Source organism: Lissotriton vulgaris, chromosome 5, assembly GCF_964263255.1.
Source record: "Lissotriton vulgaris chromosome 5, aLisVul1.2, whole genome shotgun sequence".
NCBI classification, from domain to species: Eukaryota; Metazoa; Chordata; class Amphibia; order Caudata; family Salamandridae; genus Lissotriton; species Lissotriton vulgaris.
Genome location: NC_141693.1, coordinates 1965549371 through 1965577296, shown reverse-complemented (window position 1 = coordinate 1965577296; position 27926 = coordinate 1965549371). Strand labels below are relative to the sequence as shown.

The window sequence follows — 27926 nt, the reverse complement described above, 5'->3', positions numbered from 1 at the left end:
TGAGGGGGTGGGGGTCGGTTTCGATTCTCTGAGAGAAGGAGCGGCTCCGGTGATCCAACAGCAGAGAAATGAAACCGCGCTTGGCGGAGTGGGAGGGGGTGTGTGGGGGCTGCAGTGCCAGGGCAGGGCTGGGCTCAGAAGAGAGCCCTGCTGCGGAGAGGGAGCATCAGAGCCGGACATCTCTTGGAAGTCAGTCCCTGTGCGTGGATCCTGCAGCTACGGAGCGCCTCGAGGCAAACCTGCCATAGAACAGGTGCGTGCTGCCGCCTCTGAGCGCTTCGAAGCCAGTCAATCCGTAAAACCCCTTAGCGCCGCGACCCGCGGCGAGTCTAGTATGAAGTTGACCCTGGCTACAACCCCTGGGTGCCTTGAAGCCATTCAACCTATAGAGATGACTGTAGAACCCTTAGCGCCTTGAAGTCTTTCTGGTGTGGCATAACAGTGTTGTTTAAAAAACAGAAAGAACAAGGTGCCTAATTTATTGGAAGCATTAAAAACTCCCCGTGTACGAAAACTCAGTGAGCTATACTGAACTCAGCTGCTGCTGCCACCCCACCCCCACCCGTTGAAGGTACCAAGGTTGAAAGTGATAGGAGGCTAGGACTGCACTGGGTGGGTATGTGCGAGAGGGTGCATTGGGTGTGCACCAGGCGTGTGCGTGAGAGGGTGCATTGGGTGTGCAATAGGTGTGTGCGTGAGAGGGTGCATTGGGTGTGCACTAGGTGTGTGCGTGAGAGGTTGCATTGAGTGTGCACTAGGTGAGTATTTGTGAGAGGGTGCATCTTGTGTGCAGTAGGTGAGTATGTGTGAGAGGGTGCATTGTGTGTGCACCAGGTGAGTGTGTTTGAGAGGATACATCGGGTGTGCACAAGGTGAGTATGAGAGAGAGGGTGCATCGGATGTGCACTAGGTGATTATGTGCGAGAGGATGCATCAGGTGTACTCGGCGAGTATGTGCTAGAGAGGGTGCATCAGGTGTGCACTAGGCGAGTATGTGCGAGAGGGTGCATTGTGTTTGCACCGGGTGAGTGTGTGTGAGAGGGTGCTTTGGGTGTGCACCGGATGTGCAACACAGTTTATTAGGTGTGCACTGGGTGAGTATGTGCGAGGGTGCATCAGGTGTGTACAAGGTGAGTGTGCTAGAGAGGGTGTATGAGGTCTGCAGTATGTATGAGAGGTGCATTGTGTATTCACTAAGTAAATGTAACTGTAAATGTACAGGAATTTATATAGCGCAAATCACCGAGCGGTTTCTAAGCGCTTGCTTAGGGAACCCATCCTGGTATTCCCCTGTGAGATAACCCCGGCAGGGTATCCGCAAGGTGAAAGCCAGGCATCCCGCTGCGAGGGGCCGTTGTGCAGATTAAGCAAGCTATTGCCCAGAGTCGCAGAGTGTGAACCCGTGAATCGAGTAGGCACCGGAGCGAGAATTGTCGAGTCCATGGACATTTTAGGACTCAAGACCCCGCCAAGCCGGGAATTGAACCCTGGTCCCGGGCTGACCTCTGCGTCCAGGTCTGCCTCTATGTGTGAATATGTGTGAGAGGATGAATTGGGTGTGAACTAGGTGAGTATTTGTGAGAGGGTGCATCAGGTGTGTACTAAATAAGTATGTATGAGAGGGTGCATTGTGTGTGCACTAGGTGAGTGTGTGAAGTGTGTGAGGGGTGCAGAGTGTGCGAGAGGGTGCATCAGGTGTGCACTAGGTAAGTATACGCTAGAGGGTGCATTGTGTGTGCACTAGGCAAGTGTGCGAGGGGGCATTGTCTGTACACTAGGTGAGTGTGCGGGAGGGTACATCAGGTGTGCACTAGGTAAGTATACGCTAGAGGGTGCATTGTGTGTGCACTAGGAGAGTGTGCGAGGGGGCATTGTGTGTGCACTAGGTGAGTGTGCGAGAGGGTACATCAGGTGTGCACTAGGTAAGTATACGCTAGAGGGTTTATTGTGTGTGCACTAGGTGAGTGTGCGAGGGTACATCAGGTGTGCACTAAGTAAGTGTACGCTAGAGGGTGCATTGTGTGTGCACCAGGTGAGTGTGCGAGGGTGCACCGGGTGTGCACTAGGTAAGTGTACGCTAGAGGGTGCATTGGGTGTGCACTAGGTGATTTTACGAGATGATGCATTGTGTGCACTTGTGTGAAAGAGAGCGCTGAGTGAGAGCAGCATTGAGTGCCAGTGTGAAGGGGTCTCTGAAATAGTGTGAGAGAACATTATGCACACAAACCAGTGTCAGCATGTACGTGGGACATTGTATACATCCATAGGTAAGTGTAAGTGAAAGAGAGAACTGAGTGCACTGATTACCCAAGTTCATGTGTGGGTGGCCATTCTATCCCAGTTTGTTTCACTTTTCATCCGGGTACCTGCAGCCTTGTTTGTTTAATGGGACTACATTTCCCATAATGCTACATCTGGATTGTAAGAGCATCTCAAATGCGGACCTGGGGAACTTGACTGCTCTGCTGCTGTTACAGTAAGTATATCTGCGAAGGTACACCATTGACAAGCCAAGCACAAGAGGGACTTTCAGTGCATGTATGTCAATGCGGGTGTGCAGTGAGTGCACACATGTTGTGTTAGTACTAGGGCACACCCCTATCAAGGTGAACATGAGAGAGCTAATGAATTCACCTTCATCAGTGTGAGTGTGCAGTGAGTGAGTCCTGGACACAATGAGTGCTAGGTGGCATTCACTGCACTTACATCTGTGCGAGTACGTGTGAAAGGATACTGAGTGCACTCAATGTGAGTGTATGTCAGAAGGTTGATGCGCCCACACCAAAAGGAGTGTATGTGAATTTCATTTAGTGCACTCATGTCAATGTGAGCAAAGAAATGGCAAGGTGAATGTGGGGGGCACTCATGTCATAGTGATTATAGTGACTGTGTCCATGGCCAGGTGTTAACGAGAGGGACATTCAATGCACTTTTATCAGTGTGAGTGCGCGGTGAGTGCATCCATGGCAAGGTGTTAACGAGAGGGGCATTCAATGCACTTTTATCAGTGTGAGCATGCGGGGAGTGCATCCATGCCAACGTGTTTAGGAGATGAGTATTCAATGCACTTTTATCAGTGCGAGTGTGTGTTTAGTGCATCCATGGCAGGGTGAGCACAAGTGGGCATTGAATGCACTTTTATCAGTGTGAGTGCACGGTGAGTGCGTCCATGGCAAGGTGTTAACGAGAGGGGCATTCAATGCACTTTTATCAGTGTGAGTGCGTGTTTAGTGCATCCATGGCAGGGTGAGCGCAAGTGGGCATTCAATGCACTTTTATCAGTGTGAGTGCGCGGTGAGTGCGTCCATGAAAAGGTGTTTACGAGACCGGTATTCAATGCACTTTTATCAGTGTGAGCATGCGGTGAGTGCATCCATGCCAAGGTGTTTAGGAGACGAGTATTCAATGCACTTTTATCAGTGTGAGTGCGTGTTTAGTGCATCCATGGCAGGGTGAGCACAAGTGGGCATTCAATGCACTTTTATCAGTGTGAGTGCACGGTGAGTGCGTCCATTGCAAGGTGTTTACGAGAACGGTATTCAATGCACTTTTATCAGTGTGAGCATGCGGTGCGTGCATCCATGCCAAGGTGTTTAGGAGATGAGTATTCAATGCACTTTTATCAGTGGGAGTGTACGATGAGTACGTCCATGGTAAGGTGTGTAAAAGTGGGCATTCAATGCACTTTTATCAGTGTGAGTGCATGTTTAGTGCATCCATGGCAGGGTGAGCATAAGTGGGCATTCAATGCACTTTTATCAGTGTGAGTGTGCGGTGAAGGTGTCCATGGAAAGGTGTTTACGAGACCGGTATTCAATGCACTTTTATCAGTGTGAGCATGTGGTGAGTGCATCCATGCCAAGGTGTTTAGGAGATGAGTATTCAATGCACTTTTATCAGTGTGAGTGCGCGATGAGTACATCCATGGTAAGGTGTGTAAAAGTGGGCATTCAATGCACTTTTATCAGTGTGAGTGTGCGGTGAGTGCGTCCATTTTAAGGTGTTTACGGGAGGGGCATTCACTGCACTTTTATCAGTGTGAGTGCGCGGTGAGTGCGTCCATTGCAAGGTGTTTACGAGACCGTTATTCAATGCACTTTTATCAGTGTGAGCATACGGTGCGTGCATCCATGCCAAGGTGTTTAGGAGATGAGTATTCAATGCACTTTTATCAGTGTGAGTGCGCGATGAGTACGTCCATGGTAAGGTGTGTAAAAGTGGACATTCAATGCACTTTTATCAGTGTGAGTGCGTGTTTAGTGCATCCATGGCAGGGTGAGCACAAGTGGGCATTCAATGCACTTTTATCAGTGTGAGTGCGCGGTGAAGGTGTCCATGCAAAGGTGTTTACGAGACCGGTATTCAATGAACTTTTATCAGTGTGAGCATGCGGTGAGTGCATCCATGCCAAGGTGTTTAGGAGACGAGTATTCAATGCACTTTTATCAGTGTGAGTGCGCGAGGAGTACGTCCATGGTAAGGTGTGCAAAAGTGGGCATTCAATGCACTTTTATCAGTGTGAGTGCGGGGTGAGTGCGTCCATTGCAAGGTGTTTACGGGAGGGGCATTCAATGCACTGTTATCAGTGTGAGTGCGCGGTGAGTGCGTCAATGGCAAGGTGTTAACGAGACCGGTATTCAATGCACTTTTATCAGTGTGAGTGCGCGGTGAGTGCGTCCATGGAAAGGTGTGTACAAGTGGGCATTAGTGTGCGGTTAGTGCATCCATGGTAAGGTGTGTACAAGTAGGCATTCAATGCACTTTTATCAGGGTGAGTGCTTGGATAGTGCATCCATGGCAGAGTGTGCACAAGTGGGCATTCAACGCACTTTTATCAGTCTGAGTGCGCGGTGAGTGCATCCATGGCAGGGTGTGTACAAGTGGGCATTCAATGCACTTTTATCAGTGTGAGTGGTGAGTTCAATGCACTTTTACCACCGTGAGTGCGCAGTGAGTGCGTCCATTGCAAGGTGTTTACGGGAGGGGCATTCAATGCACTTTTATCAGTGTGAGTGCGCAATGAGTACGTCCATGGCAAGGTGTGTAAAAGTGGCCATTGAACCAGTCATGTATACTCAATAGACAAGTTGCTAAGTAGTAGAGGTATAAATGTGTCATCCCCATGCCCCCATCGAATGATGGAATCTGACAGGTACTTAACGCCATCCGGGCCCTCCCTTCCCCCCAGATGAATTTAGTAGCCATAGTGTCTATCTCCCCAAACCACACCCGTGGAAAACAGAAGGGGGTGTTTTGGAAGAGTAAAGAAATCTGGGAAGAATCATCATTTTAAACAAGGTGTCCACCCCCAAGGGGTTAAAGGGCAGTGTCTGCCATCGGCGGTGGTCCGCCTTAGCTTCCTTTACGAGCGGGTTGATATTAAGGGACCACCTCAATTCCGGGAGAAGAGCAACCCAGATCCCAAGATATTTTAAGGACTTACGCCGAAGCGGTATCGTGGACTGCCAGTCGAAACATTCTCTGGAGAGACGGAACGGGACCAGGACAGACTTATTAAAATTCATTTGGAGGCCGGAGGTTTGTCCAAAAGAACGCATGATCTGGAGACAACGAGGACCAGATTGGGCCGGATCGGTTAAGAAGAGCAGGACATTGTCTGCATAAAGAGCGATCTTATCCACTGCAGAGTTGGGCCACACCCATACCCGAACGAGACTCTTGGACCGAATCAAGATCGCTAGAGGCTCCATCGCCAAGGCGAAGAGAAGGGGCGAGAGGGGGAATCCCTGTCTCATTCCCCTTTGAATGGGGAAGGCGTCAGAAAGAACCCCATTGACCAAACGCGCGTTTGAGGCCGGGTGTACAGAACCCCCACCAGCTGACGGAAGCGAGGGCCGAAACCCATCGCTGCCAGCACATCGTCTAAATACGTCCAATCCACGGAGTCAAACGCCTTCTCAAAATCGATGAGAAGGAGTGACAAATAAGGAGAAAGCACTTGGTGGAGAGTCAGGGCCAGGTGCAGCCTTCGGAGACTATGTCTGGTGCCTCACTGGGCCATGAAACCACATTGGTCCGGATGGACCAATGTGGTAAGTTAAGGCTTGAGCCGTTGGGCAAGAATTGCAGTGTACAATTTAACGTCTGTGTAATAAGGGAGATGGGACGATAGTCAGCCAGTGGTGAGATGGCGGTTGTGAGTTCGGCAGGACTACAATGGTGGCCATGTCTGTCTCGAGTGGGAAGGACGTTTCTCCGAGGCCTCGGCATACAGGTCAGCGAGGCGGGGCACAAGGGCCTCACGGTATGCTGCATAGTATTCCTGGAGGAGGCCGTCCGGGCCAGGAGTCTTACTCGACGAGGTGTAAGCAATAGCCTTATTAATCTCATTGTGCGAGATTGGGCGGTCAAGATCGGTTTGAGCAGTAGAGTCCAGCTGAGGGAGGTGGGCACCCGCCTCGCCCATCAGCTCACAGAGCGACCGCATCTGGGTCTGTTTGGCATAAAGTTGACGGTAGAAGACGGCGAATGCGCCGGCCATAGCCACCGGGGACTGTTGTGTCGACCCCTCTTGATCCAGTATCTCTGGGATAATGCTGTTTGCTCTGGGGTACGTGGCAAGCCTATGTAGGATTGTGCCTTTTTTGTCACCCCAGCCATAAACTCTGGCCACAGAAGATCTTCACAGGAGCTTGGCTGCCTCCAGCGAGAGTTGCTTGATTTAATTTCGAATGCTCATGAGGCGCTGCTCTTGAGCCGCGTCGCCATCCGCGGAGGGGATTTCTCAAGGTGAGAGCCTGCGCCTCCAGTGAAGTGATCTGCAACCGTTGGGCCTGCCGTTGCCGTTGGAAGTGCCCTTTGGCAAATCCACGAATAGTGGCCCTGCCCGCCTCCCAAAGGATACCCCGGGAAGGAACTAACCCCATATTGGTGACGAAGTATTGCTTCAGTTCCAGTCCCATTCCCTTCTTGAATTCCTTATCCTGAAGAACCCAGGCATTCTACTGCCACATTGGGCGGGAGTGGAGGGGGAGGAGTCCCTGTATTAAGGAGCAGCGGAGAATGGCCGTAGATACCTCTCAGGAGTATGTGGACATCTTGGATTGTGGTGCAGTCCGTAGATGAAATAAAAATTGCATCTATGCGCGCCTGCGTGTGGTGTGCAGCGGAGGTGTGTGTGAACTGTTTAGCGCGTGGATGCCAGATTCGCCATGCGTCGCAGAGGCCAAGGGATTCAGCCCAGTTTGTAAACTGTTTCGCTTGTGCCAGCCTGGAAGTAGATGGAGTGCCTGTTGTGTCAAGAAGCGGGGTGGAGACCGCATTAAAGTTGCCCCCAATGACGTTGAACCCCAGGGGGAGGGTGGACAGCAGAGCGGTGGATTGTTTAAGAGTCGTGATGAGCATCGAGGGGGGTGAGTACATGGACACAAGGTTAAGGGGGATGCCCCCAACTGTTCCACAAATGATCACGAACGTGCCCTGTGGGTCGTAAATAACTTGTGTAAGCACAAAGGGAAGGGTGCGCTTCAGTATTTTGGTCACGCCACAAGAACCTCGGGCAAAGCCGGAGTGCCAAACCCTATCATAGCCGTAACGCACTAGAAAGGGGCATTGATTACCCATCAGGTGCGTCTCTTGAAGCAAAAGCACTTCTATATTGAGGCGCTGTGCGTAGCGCAGTACGGCCGTTTGTTTGTTTGTGGCGGTCTAAGAGGCCATTAACGTTCCAGGATAAAATATGGAGGGCTGCTTTCGAAGATAGTGTGTCAGTCATGGGGGCTGGAGGTCGTTGCAGTGGCTCATCAGACCCTGGAGAGCCGATGGCAAATGCGGGCCTGAAGCAGATGTTAAAGCGCGCTGGTGGGAAGGACCGTGTGTATAGGGCCCATATAGCAGGATCCGAGTGTCATGTAGGTGTTGGTGCAGCAGAACAACAAAAAACTATACTAAACCTTGGGAGCAAACATTCCCAGCCCCCAACAACAACAAAGAAAGAAAAAAAACCTTTCCAAACCCCAGTCCTTCCCCCTCCCCCCACCCTATACTTCGATTCGAGAACGGAAGCATCTGTCGACCCCCCATTGAACTAGACCAAACTAAAACGCTTGGATTGGTTGCTTGGAGGACCCCTCCAGAAGAACGGATAATCAGTGCATCAGCATTAACATTGTGAATGAACATAAGGACATCCCAAAAGTCTGTTGACCGCTCCACCCCCCGCTGGTGGACATACAGACGTCTGAGTCTGACTGCATTGCCGTTAAAGAGTGGGAGTGCGGTAAAGGTCCGAGTCCACCTGGGCTATCAGTAGGGACGCGCTTGTTTAATTCTCGGTGGAGCGAGGTCTGTTGCTTCACGGAGAGCCCGACTGGCTGGAGGAGTCGTGAGGATCTGGAGCCGCCACACTCAAGGAACTGAGTGCTTGTGATTGGTGCCCCTTGTGCGACCCTTGTGCGCCCCTTGTGCGACCACGCGGGACGCCAGCGCTGGCGCTGGCATCCCGGCGACCTCTGCCCCACGGAACCAGGCACTCCAAATTCAGGAAAAGGGGGCCCCCACACAAGTCTACAGCAAGAGAACCGGAGGAGGGGGGCCGCCCGATTGTGCAGCAAGTCTTCGCCTCGGATGCTGGAAGCGGGGAAAAGCACCCCCGGACAGTGCCAAAGAGGCTCCAAGGCAGCGGGGGGCCCCGGCCCAATGCCCCCAACTCCGCGGGTCCAGCCTCAGGCCCCACCACCCAGGGCACCACGCTCAGATCCTTCAGGCAGCCCCAGTACAGAGCAGAGGGGCAGAGGGCCCCGCAAAGCACATTGAGCGGAAACGGAGTGGTGGGAGGGCAATATCCGGCACCCACGCTGCTGCCCAAATCGACAGCTGGTCCCCCCACTCAACTTATGGATCAACTGCATGACCAGGGGCCCCTCAAGTCCCGTGGCCCAACACCTCCTCCGTTCCAGCGCCGGCTGAATTCCCGCCAGATGCCTCACTACGTCACTGGGCCGATCCTCGTCTCCGGAGTGCAGGCCCACCACGGGCCAGGAACAGCAAGTGCCGTCCGCCAGTCCCTTTCAGCACCAATATTCTCCGGTGCCTCGGCCCCGCTGACTAGGGCCGCGTACACGGGGACATCCAGGCCGCGACAGGCCGCAAACCCCAGGAGGTTGCATGGTTTGGAGATGGAAGGGGCTAGTGATCTAGACCCTCACCGCTGCCCGGACCGGCAGCAAGCCCCCCGCTCACCCCAAGGATCCGCTGCGATACCCAGAGCCAGAGGCCTATCCAGCCTCACGCCCGAAGGCCGTCGTCACAGCCTTTTCCTCTGCCACCCCAGCGCCGGCCGACACGCCGGCCGATCCCAGGCTGGAGCCTTCAAAGCCTTGTAGGGCTGATCTCGCTTACGAGACAGGAGCAGCAGGCGCCGCACAGCCTCCTCAGGCACCGACAGCTGCCCGGCCACCTTCAGCACCACCGATCACCCGGCGCCTCTGCCCTGCTGGCTAGGGGCCGCGCCCGCGGAGACAGCGGGCCTCAACAGGCCACGAACCACGGGAGGCCACAGAAGCTGTGGTCCACCACCAAAACACCTGATGAAGAGCACCACCAGTCAGGGAAGCCACAGCTGTCAGGTAGGAGGTCCAGATGGGTGCCGGTGAGCGATGGATTCGAGGCGGATGACGGAGGGGTCCGGAGCACTCTTAGAGTGCGACCGCCATCTTGACGCCTCAGGCCATGCCTATCGAATATCCCATTTATGGAGGAAGCAAATGCAATCACATTTTAGACACAGAGCATATGCACTTTAGCACTGGTCAGCAGTGGTAAAGTGCCCAGAGTCCTAAAACCAGGAAAAAAGAAGTTCAGCATTCAGTCAAAAACAAGAAGTCAGTAGGCAAAAAGACAGTGGAGATTATGCCAACAGATGCCTGGTATAATATGTGTGTCCTCCAGCAGAAAGTGAGGAGAACTACCCAACCTCTTGGGAGTTCTCATCACTGAGGCGGAAGAGCCTGGAAAGGCCATCAGAGTTGGCGTGTTATATTCCACAACTGTGTTCCACCGTAAAGTCCATTCTCTGTAGGGAGATGGACCACCTCAACAGTTTAGGGTTCAAACCTCTCATCTGCATTAACTATCTAAGGGGCCTGTGGTCTGTATGAACCTAGAAATGAGTCCCAAAAAGTAGCTTCTCCAGCGTCCTGACCACAGCAAAAGCTTCCCTTTATATTGCACTCCACTTCTGTTCTCTGCAAAGTAACCTCCTACTAATGAAGGCTATGGGTTGACCCAGGCCCTCTTCATTCAGCTGTGAAAGCACTGCCCCTACGCCATGCTCTGAGGCATCAGTTTGCACCACAAATTACTTGGAGAAGTTGGGAGTCCAGAGCACGGGCGCCGTGCACATGACTTCCTTCAGGTAGTCGAAAGGGTTCTGGCACGCCTCGGTCCAGATCACCTGACATGGCTGCTTCTTGGAAGTCAGCTCTTTCAAGGGGGCAACAATGGTGCTGTACCCCCTGTGGAATCTCCTGTAGTAACCGGTGAGACCTAAGAGAGCTCTCATCTCTGTCTAGATCTTAGGGGGTGCCCAGGCTCCCCGACTTCTGTTCCCTGGGAAGTAACCTCCTTCTAATGAAGGCTATGGGTTGATCTAGGCCCTCTTTGCTCAGCTGTGAAAGCATGGACCCCACACCATGGTCTGAGGCATCAATTTGCACCACATATTACTTGGAGAAGTCAGGAGTCCAGAGCACAGGTGCCATGCACATTGCTTCCTTCAGAGTGTTGAAAGAGTTCTGGCACGCCTCTGTTCAGATCACCTGATGTGGCTGCTTCTTGGAAGTCAGCTATGTCAAGGGGCCAACAATGGTGCCGTACCCCCTGTGGAATCTCCTGCAGTAAACGGTGAGACCTAAGAACGCTCTCACCTCTGTTTAGGTCTTAGGGGCTGCCATGCCAGAATGGCATACATTTTTGGCAGCAGAGGCTCCTTCTTGCTGCCCCCTACTTGACCACCCAAGTAAACCACAGTCCCCTGCTCGATCTGGCACTTACTTGCCTTGAAAGCGAGACCTGCGCTCTGCAGGGCCCTCAACAAATCCTCCAGGTGGTGCCAATGGACATCCTAACTGGAGCTGAAGACTGCAAAGTCATCTAGATAGGCGACATTTAAGTTCTCCAACCAAGCCAGGACCTGATTGACCAACCTCTGAAAGGTGGCAGGGGTGTTCTTCAACCCAAAAGCCTAACCCGTATCTAGTAGTGTCCTTCTGGCTTTGAGAATGCTGACCTCTCTTGCGCTCCCTCCGTCAAGGTAATCTACCAGTACCCAGATGTATGGTTAAATGTACTGAGAAACCTGGCCGCTCCAAGCCTATCAATGAGCTCAACAGCTCACAGGATGAGGTTCCCGTTAGTCTTAGTGCCCACATTGAGCCCGCGGTAGTCCACACAGAACTGGAGCTTGTGTGAGACACCAAGTGGAGTAACCTACGGGACTGGAACCACTGGACTGGACCAAGGGCTGTCAATAACCCCTAACTTCAGCATCTTAGAGACTTCCTCCTTGATGCTGGCCCTCACTCGCTCAGCCAACCTGTACGTTTTGTGCTTAACAGAAGGGCTGTTCCCAGTATCGATATCATGAGTGCACCAATGGGTGACTCATGGGGTGAGTAAAAACAGCGAAGCAAACTGTCCCAGCACCTGGCGACAGTCTCTCTGCTGCTCTGGGGTCAGTGTCGGGGAGAGGTTCACATCCTCCACTGGAAGACAGGAGGTCGGTTAGAGGTTCAATATCCTCTTCCACCCCATCATCTGTGACTAAGATCATGGTCAACTCCGACCTCTTGAAGTGTGGCTTGAGGCAGTTCATGTGCAGGACCTAGGAGTCTGCAAGTCCACCAGAGATGTGGCATCACTTTTGCTCTCTTTCACCACAAATTGGCCAGACCAGCGGTCTTGCAGTGCTTGGGGTTCTACAAGCGCCATCACCCACACCTTTTGACCAGCTGAAATTTAACGAGTTGTATTCTGGTCATACCAGTATTTCATGTCCTTCTGGCTAGCTTCCAAATTATCTTAGGTAAGTTTCTGAAAGAAGGCTGTTTGGTTGTGGAAGGCCAGCATGTAACTTAAAACATCTTAGGGTGGATTCCTAGGAGCTTGCTCCAAGCCTTCCTTCAACAAACTGATAGGTCCTCTCACAGGGTGCCTGTACAGAAGTTCAAAATGGCTGAAGCCAGTCCCCATCTGTGGTACCTTCATGTAAACAAATAAAGGGCATGGCAAGAGGGCGTCCCACTTTCACCTCATGGGTTCAGAAAGACCCATAATCATGCCTTCAAGTTGGACCTTTCAACCAATGCATTGGTCTGGGCGTGGTACGGGGTGGAGAACTTGTAGGTTACTCCACACGCCTTCCAGATGGCCTTCATGAACAAGGACATGAAGTTGGTACAGTGGTCAGATACCTCCTCCTTGAGGAAACGCATGCATGTAAAGATCCCCATCAGTGACCTGGCCCTGGTGGGCGCAGTCACCGACCTCTGAGGGAAAGCTGAACCGGACCGGGTGCATGATCCTCCAAGGCCAGGATAAATCTGTTGCCCATGGCTGTCTTGTGATCCAGGGAACAGACAATGTCAATTCCCATCCGCTCAAAAGTGGTGCTCATGACATGAAAGGGTTGCAGGGGAGTCTTACATCTCCCCCCGGTCCTGCCACTCGCCTGGCAGGTAAGACATGTCCTACAGCAAGCATCTGAGCCCTTTCTTATTTGGAGCCATTAAAATTGGTTGACAAGCCTGTCAAAGGTCTTGTCCTGCCCCAAAAGACATGCTAGTGGCACATCATTAGCCAGACCCAGTTAGAAGGCTCTGAAGCGCTAGGGTACCACCAGCACTTGAGCTGCCCCATGCTCAGCAACCTTAGGCTTACTATACAGGAGATCATTCTCCCAATACATCAGGTGAGTATTAGAGGTGTCACCAGCTGCCTGGGCCTTGGCCTGCTTCCGAAGACCCACAAGGGTAGGGCACTACTTATGCGCCACACAGAATTCCTTCCTTGGGCGGACTCCTTCCTGCTGCCAATAGACCGGCTCAGGCAGGTTCCACAGTTTGGCCACGTCTTTCCCTGTCGATACCAGGGCGTCCCCCACAGGTTCAGCCCCGTCCTCGACCATGGGAATTTCTGAAGCAGGTTTCCCACGCCCCTTTCCCTTCCTCTTTTTAGCAGGAACCTGGGCCACTCTTTCAGGCTCCAGGTCCTTCTGATCACCCTCCTGGGCTGCCATAGCCCGTGTGTTCAGACCCACCCACTAAGGCAATCTCAACATCTCCAAGTGTGACCTGAGCTCTACCTCCTTCCAGGCGGTATGATCCATGCCCAGCAGACAATCCACGGGCATGGATGGACTCACAGCTACCCTCAAGGAACTAGTGACCCCTCACTCAAAGGGAACCTGAACCACCAAACACTGATGCTCACTGTTGTCTACAACAACTACTTGGTGGACCACATTAGGGGCTACCTGCTCTGAAGACACCAGATTACACCAGATGGTTGTCATGCTGGCTCCTGTTTTTCTTATAGCCTCCACACTCTTTCCATTGATGGTCACTCAATGCATGTAATTCCTAGTGTTGTCAGACATGAGGGTTCTCTGGACCATCTCACTGTCACCAAGAAAACCTTGAGTCATCTCAGCTGGCCCCAACCACTAATTGAGACAAACTCCTCCTAAAACGCTACTCTCACCATCTTCAGTGACTGCTCACCGATGGGGGCTGTGATTGCTTGGGACACTTGGGATTCCCCATGAGGTGTCCTTCCTAATTACACAGGCACTTTATCACTGGTCAGCAGTGGTAAAATGCCCAGAGTCCAAAAACCAGCAAAAACAAAGTTCGGCACATAGCCAAAAACAAGAGGTCAGAAGGCAAAAAGACAGGGGAGATCATGCCAACAGATGCCAGATATAACAGTTTGGTTATTCTGAAGAGCCATATGGACCTCTTTTGTAGAAATAGCCTCCCCTTTGATGTTCTTTGTGGTGTTCTGGAGATCCATAAATATCTCTTCTGTAGATGTGATATTTGATGTTATGTTCTTCATGACATTCTGGAGATCCATTAAAGACCTCTTCTGTGGTTGTGATCTTCTCTTTGATTTTCTTCATAATATTCTGTAGATTTCTAAAGATGTGGCCTTCCCGTTGATATTTGAAGGGTGTTCTGGAGGTCCGTAAACCTTTTCTGCAGATGTGATACTGTCTTCAATGCTCTTCATAGTGTTTTAGAGAGTACACGTCTTTTTCTTGTGGTTGTGATCTTCTCTTTAACATTCTTTGGAGTGTCTGGAGATCTATAAGGGCCTCTTGTCTTGATGCAACCTTTTCTTCAATATTCTTTGCCTGTTCCGGAGATCCATGAGAACCTCTCTTCTGGATGTGACCTACTCTTTAATGTTCTTCCGGTTGTTTCAGTGATCCATAAGGACCTTTTCTCTGCATGTGAATTTTTCCTCAATATTCCTTGGGTATTATGGTGATTCACAAGGACCTCTTATATAGATGTGACCTCCCCTCTGATGTTCTTTGTGATGCCCAAAGAGTCTTCAGTACCGCTTCTATAGCTCTGACGTCCCTTTGATGTTCTTTTTGGTGTCTGGCGATCCTTCAGTACCTCTTCTGTAGATGTGACCTCCCCTTGGATGTTCTTTGTGGTGTCTGGAGATCCTTCAGTAATAATAATGATAAGGCATTTATTAAGCGCACAGCTACCAGGTTTTAAGGGCTTTGCGGAACTCACATTCAGACTGAATCAAGCGCAAAGAAAGGGGTAGATTGTTCCAGCATTGGGTGGTTCCTACCTCGAAGGTTTTACCTCCTGATCTGGCTTTAGAGAACCGAGGGGTAATGAGCAGGAGTTTGTTATTAGACTGTAGAGATCTTAATTGACAATAGGGACGGAGTCTCCTCCAGAGGGAACCCGGCCCGTGGCCTTTTCCTGCTCTAAAGGCGAGTGTCAAAGCCTTGAATTCTATTCTCTTTGTCATGTGTAGCCAATGAAGTAGTCGTAGATACGGGGAGATACGTTGTCAAAGTGGGACTCCGCAGACCAAGTGGGCAGCCGCGTTTTGTACAATCTGCAGTCTGCGGGGAAAACCTAATGAAAGACCCATGTATAAACCGTTCACGTAGTCTAAATGGAAAGTTATCAGTGCGTGAACCACAGTTTTATGGGTTGTGTTGGGCAGATAGTTAATACATTTCCTGATGATTCGAATCTTGCCAAAGCAGGCAGCAGCCACCGGTTGAACCTGTGTGGCAAGGGACAGCTGTTTGTCCCATCTGACTCCCAGATTCCTGACAGAGTCCTTGGGTGCCGGAGCAATGCCTAATTCCTCCGGCCACCACAGATTAGAAGAAAGGGGAGAAGGTTGGTTAAAAAATAAGATCTCTGTCTTATCTGCATTGAGTTTCAAGAAATTGCAGTCCATCCAGGCCGCAATATTCTTGAGACACTCTTTTAGTGGATCAAAAGTAGCAGCAGACACAGCAGTAAAGGTGAACAGAAGCTGTGTATCATCAGCATATGAAATCATTTTGACACCTGAAGTATAGATCAATTCTGCCAGTGGAGTTAAGTAAATATTAAAAAGCAGCAGGCTCAAGGCAGAGCCCTGCAGCACACACCCCATTTAAGTGGTTTGACTGGGGAGATGAACGGGTGGGTACGGACCTGTTGAGTGCGGTCAGATAGAAAGGATGATATCCAGTTCAGCACTGAGCCCTGCACGCCAATGGTCTTAAGGCGATTCAAAAGGATGGGATGGGCAACGGTGTCAAATGCTGCAGGCAAGTCTAACAGGACTAACACCGCCTTGGAACCTCCATCGACCGCCCAGCGTATAGAGTCTGCCATTTCAATAAGGGCTGATTCCGTGCTATAGTCAGGTTGGAAGCCGGATTGGGAATCGTGGAGGAGGCTATTATTCTCAACGAAACCCATCAATTTCTGATAGACCAATTTCTCCAGGATCTTTGCAGGAGCGGGTAAAAGAGAGATAGGTCTGTGATTGCAAGGGGATTCTGGGTCTGCGTTAGCTTTTTTTAAATGGGCAAAAGAAAGTTGTGTTTTCAGGCATCAGGGTAATGGCCCAGTCTAAGGGAACAGTTCCAAATGGCGTTTAGATGGGGATTGAGAACTTTAGCCAGGGCGTTGTATTGATTGGTGGGCCAGGGGTCGCTCGCTTGGAGAACCGGATTTACACTTCTGCAATTCGAGGAGAGAGGCTTCCTCCGAGATTACAGCAAACTCTGAGAGCACAGAGCTAGGGTCCTGCATCACATCATGGTCCTCTGAGATTGGAGTGATATCATGAGACTCCAGAAAGGAAGCATAGATAGATGCAATTTTGGCCTCAAAGAAATCAGACAGTTTATTACATAGGGTCTGTGAGGGTGGGTGGATGTGGGTAACTGCCAGAGGGTCAATGAATGATTTAACGATATAAAAAATCTCCAAAGAAGAGTTTTTAGCATTATCAATTCGGCTAAAAAATCTCTTTTATTATCAATCAGGAGTCTGCGGTATTCTTTAAGAGCTAGACGATAGCTTAGCTTACTTTCCGCAAAGTAGGTCAGTCTCCAACTGCGTTCAAGTTTTTTACACTCTGACTTTATTAATCTAAGTTCCACCGAATACCAAGGTGCCGAAGAGGAAGATCTAGGGGACTTTACTGCTTTCAATGGAGCTAGTAAATCAAGCGCACCACTTATCCAACTATTTAAGTTAGAAAAGCCAGCCTCCAAATCGAGGGAGGGAGTAGGCATGGAGTCCTTCAGATGTTGTGTAAGAGACTCTACAGTAACTTTCTTCCAATTCCTGCTGAACTCTTTAGGGATAGAAGTGGCTTTCTCTAAGTTGATCACCTGGAGTTGAAAGGGACCTCTTCTATAGCTGTGACTTCCCCTTTGATGTTCTTTTTGGTGTCTGGAGATCCTTCAGTACCTCTTCTATAACTGCGACCTCCCCTTTGATGTTCTTTGTGGTGTCTGGATATCCTTCAGTACCTCTTTTGTAGATGTGACCTCCCCTTTGATGTTCTTTGTGGTGTCTAGAGATCCTTCAGTACCTCTTCTATAGCTGTGACCTCCCCTTTCATATTCTTTGTGGTGTCTGGAGATCCTTCAGTACCTCTTCTATAGCTGTGATCTCCCCTTTGATGTTCTTTGTGGTGTCTAGAGATCCTTCAGTACCTCTTCTATAGCTGTGATCTCCCCTTTGATGTTCTTTGTGGTGTCTGGTGATCCTTCAGTACCTCTTCTATAGATGTGACCTCCCCTTTGATGTTCTTTGTGGTGTCTGGAGATCCATCAGTACCTCTTCTATAGCTGTGGCCTCCCCTTGGATGTTCTTTGTGGTGTCTGGGGATCCTTCAGTACCTCTTCTGCAGATGTGACATCCCCTTGGATGTTCTTTGTGGTGTCTGGAGATCCTTCAGTGCCTCTTCTATAGCTGTAACCTCCCCTTTGATGTTCTTTGTGGTGTCTGGAGATCCTTCAGTGCCTCTTCTATAGCTGTGACCTCCCCTTTCATATTCTTTGTGGTGTCTGGAGATCCTTCAGTACCTCTTCTATAGCTGTGATCTCCCCTTTGATGTTCTTTGTGGTGTCTGGTGATCCTTCAGTACCTCTTCTATAGATGTGACCTCCCCTTTGATGTTCGTTGTGGTGTCTGGAGATCCTTCAGTACCTGTTCTATAGCTGTGTCCTCCCCTTTGATGTTCTTTGTGGTGTCTGGAGATCCTTCAGCACCTCTTCTGCAGATGTGACCTCCCCTTTGATGTTCTTTGTGGTGTCTGGAGATCCTTCAGTGCCTCTTCTATAGCTGTGACCTCCCCTTTGATATTCTTTGTGGTGTCTGGAGATTCTTCAGGACCTCTTCTATAGCTGTGACCTCCCCATTGATGTTCTTTGTGATGTCTGGAGACTGTTCAGTACCTCTTCTATAGCTGTGACCTCCCCTTTGATGTTCTTTGTGGTGTCTGGAGATTCTTCAGTACCTCTTCTATAGGTGTGACCTCTCCTTGTATGTTCTTTGTGGTGTCTGGAGATCCATCAGTCAATCCCATGAGAAACTAAACTCTCTTAATATCTATCTGTTGGGAGGGTGTTGAAATAATTGTATGAAAAACAATTGGTAAGTCTCTGGTATATCTAAGGTAAAACAAAAGATATTACATGCAGCATTACAATTAAACAGTACAAAATAGGAATTAAACATGGCACGAAGGATGCTGTAATTATGATTTTGACTTTAAAAAGAGTAGTAAAGTGAGAAACACTCATCGATAATATTAATGCAGATTTTTCTGGGTCATTGGTTAGTATAATATTGACAGCTATGTTTAGTGTCTAACATTCATTTAGTTTGTACTATGCAACGTGTAAATGATGTTAATTTTTATTATTCCGTAGGATTTTATATTGAAGCCATGTATTCTTTAGATGCCCAGTGGTGGCCCTCATACAGTGGGGTGCAGTCGACCCTGCCGACAGCGCAGCAGCTCTATGATACCCCCTTCAACTTTGGCAGCTTCAATCCAGAGGAGATTGGCTGTCTGTCCCGCAATGCAGGTCACACCTTCCCCAACGACAGTCGGAACAAACATTATCTGCGGTCTGATGCTCAGTGGATGAGCGATGTCCACTTCGACCTTCTGGTGGGGTACCCGGAGAGGTACATCCGGGCCGCTACCAAGAGGCGTGATCGGTCTGTGAACCACATCTTGACCTGGTTGCTGAAGTGTGGGTTGCAGCAACAAGGCGCACCTGCCTGGGGGGCGCTGTCATCCACGAGGTAAGGTATAGCCAGTGCTCCACATGGGCAGGTGCTGTCTGGTACTGAGTGCAGGGAACATCCTTTACAACGGAACTTTTACAACGCGGTGCCATTACCACGCAGGTTTTACAACGACTGGAGGGCGCTGTAGGATAGGGAATAGTTTAATTTACTATCCAAAACCTTCCCTACTATCCACGGGGACTGGAGTTGGAATAGTAAATTAAACTATTCCACTATCCAGCGCCCCCCAACGCAAGAGGTTGTAACGACTTGCGTTGTAAAACCTGCGTGCTAACGGCACGCGTGGCAATACTACGCGTTGTACCGTCATACATCCACTGAGTGCCTGCACTTTTATATTTTATATTATAAACGGCCTCTACGGATGATACCTATTCTGCACTCCTGGGCATCCCCCCAAAGAGCTGAGACTGCGTGCCTTCTTGTATAATATATCTACCTGTTTTAATTTTTATCCCACATGTAGCTTGGAATTTAGACTGCGTGTTTTTCCTGTATAATGTATCCCCTATCTTTCCCAATTTGATCCCTCCTGTCCTTACACTTTGCATACCACCCCTTAATCATGTAAAGTGCTCTGATACCCTCAAGTGTCTGGTTCGCGCTCTATAAAACTATAAAATAAATAAATAATAAATAAACAAATGGAGAGTACCTGCACTTCTCCTCACTGCTGCAATACATTTAATGGGAGAACACCTGCACTTCTCAGAAGCAATCAGGTACTCAAAATAATGGGTACCTGCACTTCTATATTTTCATTTAAAATCCTGGGTATGCACACATGCTGACACAATTTCTCCCACTACACTTCTAAAAATTGTATTTTTTCATTGCTGCGCTTTTCACGTCTGTTTCGTAACACTATTATTTACTTCAGCCAAAAAGTCTTCTTTGGTATAATTTGAGGACTCTGAATTTGCCAACCAGCTGCTTTTTCTGCCCAGCAAAAGTGTCACTGCTTTGTATAAGATACATGCTTCTGTCATAATATAATGTGTTGGTTGGGTTGCATGCACTGAACTGGAGTCGTTTAAAAAAGCGTGGACAAGTGCTGGATTTGATTGAGAAAGGGAAATAGAAACAGTTCTGAAAGAAGCCTGGTTTGAAACAAAAATGAAGAAATCAGGCATGTGGACACCGCCTGGCTTTAAGAGAATTTATAACAAGCACTGGCAAAGCCAATAGGTCTTCGCTTTAATGTGTCACGTTTGTTTGGATTTACCAATGCTTGTTTGAGGCAGCATGCATCTTGTGGGCAGGTAGTTGGAGGGTGGAATGGAGAGAAGCGTTCATCCTGACTGAAATAGCGCACAAACCCTGCCTAGGCCTTGCATCAATTTTAGGTGCAAAAATCTATTTGTATGTGTTAGACCTGTTAGCCTTCGGTGTGGTCTTCCCTCTAACTTTTTGCCATATCCCCTCCAGTTTGCTGAAATTCATTTTTGTTGTGTACTTTACCGCTAACCAATCATAAAATCTGCTATATCCTTTAAACATGGTAGAATTGGCTTACACTCAATAGGCACATTTAATTTACAAATTTACAATATTTCAATTTGATCCTTCACCAGAAACAAAGTATAATAAATCGCTTGGTGAATCCAGATTTTGGTTTGTTGCATTTTGTTCATTTAATGTATTAATATTTAACTCAGGTTCATGAGCTTTTCTAAATATATTCTTTATAGCTCTGATGTACATTACCAAATTGTACCAATTAGGGTATTTGGTTCATTGCTCATATAAATCAGGTTCTAGGACCACTGTCTTTTGTACAACAAAGTACCCAGGTTCAGGACTATCCTTGGGTAAACCCCATTTTTTGAAATGGCCCAATCAGTCCTAGGCCTTTGGAACTGGGGCTAAAGGTGTTAAACCTGCCTAACCCTAAAACCTGAGACTTAGAACATTGTTGACCAAAAAGTAGCATGAGAACCAAGAGGAGACCTGGACCTACCTGCTCGCCAATCCATCCGAGATGCATCGCCGGTCACCCGGTTGCACCCAGGAAAGGTATCCAGCCTCGTAAAGCCTTCATAGGCTGCAGCCTGCAGGTTTGTCATGCAGAGGATTTTTAACTCTGAAAAAAGAGACTAAGGGCATCATTAGGATGGCGGGCGGACTTTGTCCGCCCACCATCCTCACGGTAAATGTGACCACCCGCCATAAGGGCGGGGGTCCCACGAGGGCAATTAGGATGCGCCCGCCACGGTGGCGGGCTCATCCCGTATTTTTAACATTGCGGCGGGTGGTGCTATAAGCACATCCCGCGGCATTGCTAAAAATAATTTTTGTTGTGCGTTTCAAAGCACAACATGACATGCACCGCGTGGTGCCTGCCATGTTGTTCTTTGAAAGGCAGGTACCCCCCATGTGCACCTCCCACCCCCGGAGTCCATGGGGGCCCGCAACGGGCCCCCCAAGCAGACTTCGCATGCCTTTCCGTGGCGGCAATGCCCCCTGGAAAGGCATTCAAGAATGCACATTGTAATATGGCTGGTGATGTCTTTCAGACACCGCCACCATATAGAACCCTTTTCCGCCCGGTCGACATGTCGACTGGGTGGAAATTCGTCGGACGGTCTATCTGTCCGCCGCGGATCCCCCAGCCATTCTAATATGGCGGGGGGCTTTTCTACAGGGATGGCGGGCGGATTGCCCCGCCAGGCCAGCGGTGACTACCGCCGGCGGGGGCAATCCGCCCGCCATTCTAATGGGGCCCTAAGTCTGAATATAGAAACCTTCACTGCAACTTTGACCAGCAGCTCCCCGATAAAGACACCTCCTCCTCAGACACTGCCGGCTGCTTGCCCCACTGAACTTTAGTCTGGAGGTAAGCCGAAGTTGGGCCCAATCCACTCCATGTAGCCAAAACTGCGCTCCACGGTGGTAGGCCTTAACTTTTAACTTTGACCCAGTTTCGCACAACCAGATACCCGATTTGTTCTTTTTGGTGCTATTTTTCACCGTAAACGTAAAAAATTCTAACTCTAGCTCTACTGATTGGATTGAATTTGTATTGGTGTCATTTTATTTATTACATTTTACTCTATGTTTCTAAAAAGCTTTTTTTTTTTTTTGGTGTTATGTTTTCTGATTGTGTGCTGCATAAATACTTAACACAGTACCTCTAAGTTAAGCCTGACTGCTTTCGTTCCAAGCTACCAGAGGGTTAAGCATAGTTTAATTTATTGAGTGGTTGTGGTTCACCCTGACTGGGATTATATTTTTTGCTTGAGTCGAGATCACACCTTCCTCAAACAAAAATCTCACATCATGCGAAAGTAGATTGATGCTATTGTTTGCTGCACATTGCATTGTGTACAGAGGCATAGCTTCAGGGGGGTGTTTAGGGTTTTACACGCCCCTAATACATTTATTTTCCGAATCATAGTTGGGTACAGGTAATATCTGTTGGCTGCGGTAAGCTATCTGTCGGATTTCACCAGAAATGTTTACATAAACACCAACAAAAATGCACACAAATTCTCTCTCCCTCTCGTTTTGAAAGTCCTCAAAAATATTGGTCATTTTAGGAAATATTGTATTTTCTCTCTTAGTACTCCTACCATGTCACTTTCCTCTCCATTTCCACTGCCACTTAAGCCCCTCTCATGCACCTTGCTTGTCGTATAATGTATTGAAACATTATAGGCCACCGTGATTGTCGCATAATTGAAAGGTTCCCCCCTCAATATTACTGACCAAGGTAAGCGCATGATTGTGTAGCATGCAGTGTGTGCACAGGTATATTTCAGCACACTTAAGTATAGTACAGTTGGACATTAGTATCAATCCCTTGAATATGCATTGTCTCCCACATTCTGGGCCAGGGAAATCATCTTTGCTGGTCTTTTTAAAGTCATGGTTTGACCCAGAGTTTGGAAACTCTCAAACCTCCTTCTCTCCTCCCATCCAAAATAATTTGGGAAAGGCAATATTTCCTGCAACATTTGCAGCTTTCCGGGTAATCTGATCACCATTATGTTTGACACTCTTTGCATCTGTCTAGTCTAGCCCAGTACCTGCCATTCTCTCCTCTCATTTAATTTGTTTTTCCCCTTCACCTCTAGGCCTGTAAACTTTGACTTTGTTGTTCGCCGGGGCCACTTGGTCAAGGTTCTCGTCACGCCTCATGTCCAGAATGGCTGGAAGTTGGCAGTCACCCTGTTTCGTGGGACCTACTACTTCCTGGAAATTGAAGATAATGAAGACTTCTCTGAGGCCGGAGATCGCGGCGACTACATAGGGCACAAGTTTGAACAGTACATGACCTCAGGTACCAGAGTGCACCTTCGAATGGAGGCCGGAGGCGGGTGGGCCTATGGGTTGGTCTTCTGATAGGATGGCATCTCTAAAAAGCTGTCATATGAACAACAGAACGAACCCGGGTCTACAGGCCAATACTATGGCGGGCTATCCTTAACTTCACAGAGGTAAGTTAGTACCCAAGTCACAAAGAAACCCAAGAAAGAGAACTCACAATAAAGAAGAAACGCTAAAGTGATAAGTGGTAAGATCCAAACCCATGTGTCTGGATTGCCATTAACTTATCAACGCGATCAGTCTTATCATTTGGTCGTCCAACTGAGGAAGTGGTATGTCTCTTGATCATAGAGACGTATTACCCATCCTACGGAAGTGGGCTGGATCACACCAACAGTCACTTAAGAAAAACCAAAGAGCAACTGAATAGTTGATCTCAAGACAAATGAAGTGCAGTGCAGAACACAAAAATGTGATGAATTAAAAAAGGGTGATGTGTCCGTAAATTGAAAACATTTTATTAGAGAAAAGACACATCCCTAATTAAAAACAGAACAGTGCAAAGGGCAGTTTAAACAAATGACTGCCAAAAAGGGCCAACATGTTTCAGCCAGTCAGGCAAATAATCCTTAGGCTTTCTTCAGGGTCTCTGCTCTAAATTATTGCTACTGCATAAAGAAATGTAAATCCTCCCCAGAGGAAATCTGGTGCGAATAACAGAAAAGGTAATCCACAAAATCCCTACAACTAATCAAAAGTGAAATAGGACAAGAAAGGTTGGAGTGAATACAACCTGTTATGCACTAATCCTCCGCATCGAGGAATGCAGATTGCATCTACAACAAATAAATGAAGCATAATTAACAAATAAATAAACATAAATGTACACTTCCTTGTTAAGTTCATATAATAAAATAATACTTCTAAGATGATCTATATGCTCACCCACCTTGCCCGGGGACTGGACCTCACCTCACCTGGACTTTGCTCAGGATTTTTGAGGCCCTGCTCTGTAAAAGGAAAGGCAGAAAAGGGTAGAGAAATATGGTACTGAATATCTTCAGTCCCTTTATTTGCTCTAATACTCTGTGGCCCTCTTCGCTAGCGCTACCTCTTCAGAGGGAGGTAAATTAAGGGTAGCCGTCTGGTGCATCATCAAAAACTCTGTACAACCCAGCAGAACACTCAACAGTGAAAGTGTATTCATATTACGTAATTACATTCCAAAGAGACAAAACCCCCTAGCAGTGTACAGCAATAAAGATCTATATACACATACATAGGTAAAATAAATGTCTGGTACAAGCCTAGAGTACCCTTGAGGACCACCAACTCAGTAGATATAAGATAGTCTCTGGTATGGTGCTTGATATAGAGACTTTTAATCCAAACTGTAGCTAAGCAGCCGTGTAAGCTACCTCGGTGGTGTAGAAAACTTTCCCAGTGATGGCTATTAGGTAAACCAATACAGAATTGCTGCCAAGCGATCCTCCAGCCTACCTGTCCGTCGTTGCCTCAAGAATAACCTGAGTCTTGGGGGAGGCAACGAACGGGGCAGGAGGCTCGTTTAAAAACGTTCTGGGGACTATTTGCTGCCACACCCATTCAACAGACAAACTTAGGGGCAGATTTACAATTACTGGCGCATCCCTGCATATCAGCAGGGATGCACCAGTGATTGTGCGCCGCAGCTCCGCCACCCTGGATGCGCCGCATTTACAATGCGGCGCACCATGGGGCAAAAACGGCACAGATGCGTCACGCATCTGTGCCGTAAAAGTGGCGCATTGCTGGAGTTGCGTTGCAAGCACGACGCAGCTCCAGCAAGGCTTGGGGGGCTCTATCTCCACAATGCTGCATCAATCCTTACGCCTGCTTCAAGCAGGCACAGGGTTTTGATGCAGCATGGGCCCAAAAGTGACTGAGTGAAATCTTGTAGATTTCACTTAGCCACTTTTGGGAGGCGTTCCTGCGCCGGAACGCCCCCCCCCCCCTGTGATGAAACGCCTACATGTGGCGCAGGGCTTTACAACGTGACGCATCTGGGAGATGCGTCACGTTGTAAATACCCCGCACCATGGTACATCTTTTGCGCCGCCGCTGCGTCACAAAAGTGATGCAACGGCGGCGTAAAAGAGGCGCAAGGGGCTTGTAAATCTGCCCCTATCAGTCTATCTAAGTTGTATCTCGCCGACGGCACATGAACCACCTTCAAAGTTGTAACCTAGGCCCGCCGAGATAAACTGACCCCCATTGGGCTCGAGTTTGTATTCAGAGAGTCAACTTGTTCTGTGCATAGCGCGAAAACGCGGAAGTATTGGACTCCAAAATTACGTCATGAACATGGCGTTTGTAGTTCTAAGAAAAAGTGTTAAAAGAAATTGATATCCGGTAGTTGCCAGGCGTCTTACCGTACCCTCTAATGAGGTGCCACATACCCCAATTATCATATTTCGCCAAACAAAACCGACAAGTTAGATAAAACTGGCCGCATAAACACGGGACCAAAGAACTACAAAATGACGTAATCGCAATGGCGTTTGTAGTTCTGAACCGTGAACTTTAAACAATAGTCGAATTGTTATGTTATGTTAAAAGGGACTTTTATAGCGCAACGGCTACTCCAAAGGAGTGTCCCGGCGCTTTGTGCTCCAGACCTTAAGAAAGAAACTGGAAAACATAACATGAGAAAGACAGAGACCAAAGAAGAGAAACACTCTAACCAGAAAACAGCCAAGTTTTTAAGCCTTTCCTGAAGGCAAGCAGATTCGATGTGGTCCGCAGGGATAACGGTAGGGAGTTCCATAGCTGGGGGGCAAGAAATCTAAAGGACCGACCGCCCTGTCGGGCCCTTTTTATACGTGGCACCACTGCCAGAGCTAATGATTCCGATCTTAGGGATTGTGTCGGCCGGTAGAAATCCAGTCTCTTCTGGAGATATTTCGCACCATTGGCATGCAGGGCTTTGTGGGCTAAGGTCATGGTTTTAAACATTATCCTCTTCCATACAGGAAGCCAATGGAGGGATAGAAGAAGGCTTGAGGCACTAGAACGGCGATGCAGGCCAAAAATCGCTCGCGCTGCAGCGTTCTGGGTCACCTGCATACGCTGTAAAAGATATTCTGGCAGACCCAGATATAGAACATCTGCATAATCCAATCTGGATCCTATCAGTGCCTGGACAGTTATCCTCCGATGTTCCTCGTATAGAAGAGGAAAGAATTTGCGCAACATCCTGAGAATCCCGAAGCACGTTCCCGTAAGAGTGGACACCTGGGATTTGAGCAAGAGCTCATTGTCAATTTTGACTCCCAGGTTCTTAGCCCATTTAGATGACTGAGCTGGGGGGAACATGTCTGCGGGCCACCAGCCATGCCAATCTGGTTCCGATGGGCATCCGAAGAATAGTATCTCGGATTTGTCCGAGTTGCACTTGAGGCTGCTGAGTTGGAACCAATTAAAAACAGCCCCAAGGCACTCACGGATACTTTCTCCATCGAAATCTTCGCTCTTGCGGCAGGTGAACAGAAGCTGGGTGTCGTCAGCATAAGAGACGATCCGGGCCCCATAGGACTCTGCCAATGTCGCCAGAGGGGTCATGAGGATGTTAAATAGAGTGGGGCTCAGTACGGAGCCCTGAGGGACTCCGACTCCCAATGGCGGCATTTCGGCAGATCCAGGTGGGACCCAGACCGTCTGTCGGCGGTTGGCTAAGAAGGAACGAAACCAGTTGAGCACCGTCCCCCCTAGAACGATGTCATGTAGCCTAGTGAGGAGATCCTCATGGGGGACGGTGTCGAACGCCGCCGACAGGTCTAGCATAACTAACATCACCCTGCCTCCGGTGTTCAGCCAGCACCTCCTTCACAATCTCGGTGACTTCCAAGAGCGCCGTCTCGGTGCTTAGGTTAGATCGAAAGCCTGATTGGGACTCATGGAGTAGCTCGTTTGACTCCAGGAAGTTAGATAACACGCTATGCACGTGTTTCTCTAAGATCTTGGTGAGTGCTGGAAGGAGCGAGATTGGCCTGTAATTGGATGGCACTACTGGGTCCAGGTTGGGCTTCTTAATGAGGGGGATAACCATGGCCTGTTTCCAAGATTGAGGCAGAGACCCCTGGCTCAGGGAGAGGTTAAGGATGGGATTAGCTATAGGGTTGACAACATCTGCCATATTCGCTAAAAATTTTGCTGGGCAAGGATCTAGCGGAGAGCCCGATTTAAGGTTCCTCATCAAAACTAAGGATGTGGAAACCGTAAGGGGCGGGAAGCCTAGCAGGACAGGGCCTGAGGTCGGCAAAAGAGTTGTCTCGGCCGGCAGAGTCAGCGGGTCATCCATAGATCTCGAAGGAAAAGAATCCTGTATTTGCCTAATTTTGGTGGTGAAAAAATTAGCAATGGTATTGGCCCAGGTCTCCGCCGGAATTCAATGTCAGAGAACTTTATACGCCCTGCACCTGGAAGTGAACAAGACTTAAATGAGACATAAACCACCCTTAGAGGAAATGTGTGGCTAATCCCAAAAACAAACGTATTTTTAAAAAAAGCAGTCTTAAAAGAAGATGTTATGTGTACACATGCATATACTGAACTAAATAACCACTGCACTATTCAAAGCTCGATCCTCAACTGTGAAGCTTGCACATGTAATGTTAGCGTTCTAGTGTACGCATGTCGCGTGATGACGCGACGTGCCGTCTGCCATTTTAGGGATGCGCGCGCATCCCCAATGTGAAGGCGCGAGTGTCGGAGCACGGCAGATTACCGGCTCGGCGCTCTCTGAGCCAACATGTCCCAATAAACCAGCGTATCTCCCCATTGGTG

At 48.9% G+C, this 27926-nt stretch overlaps 1 protein-coding gene across 1 annotated transcript in view; it reads left to right on the top strand.

Annotated features, from left to right (window-relative positions):
* The first annotated feature begins 100 nt into the window (after positions 1-100).
* The window catches only part of LOC147717895 (decapping and exoribonuclease protein-like), a 91713-nt gene continuing 63887 nt past the window's right edge, over positions 101-27926 (top strand). The window contains exons 1-3 of the mRNA XM_086924665.1: positions 101-253; positions 18446-18827; positions 22910-23115. Of these exons, the coding sequence (XP_086780791.1) occupies positions 18463-18827; positions 22910-23115 (571 nt within the window). The 5' untranslated portion in view covers positions 101-253; positions 18446-18462. The remainder of the gene's footprint in view (positions 254-18445; positions 18828-22909; positions 23116-27926) is intronic.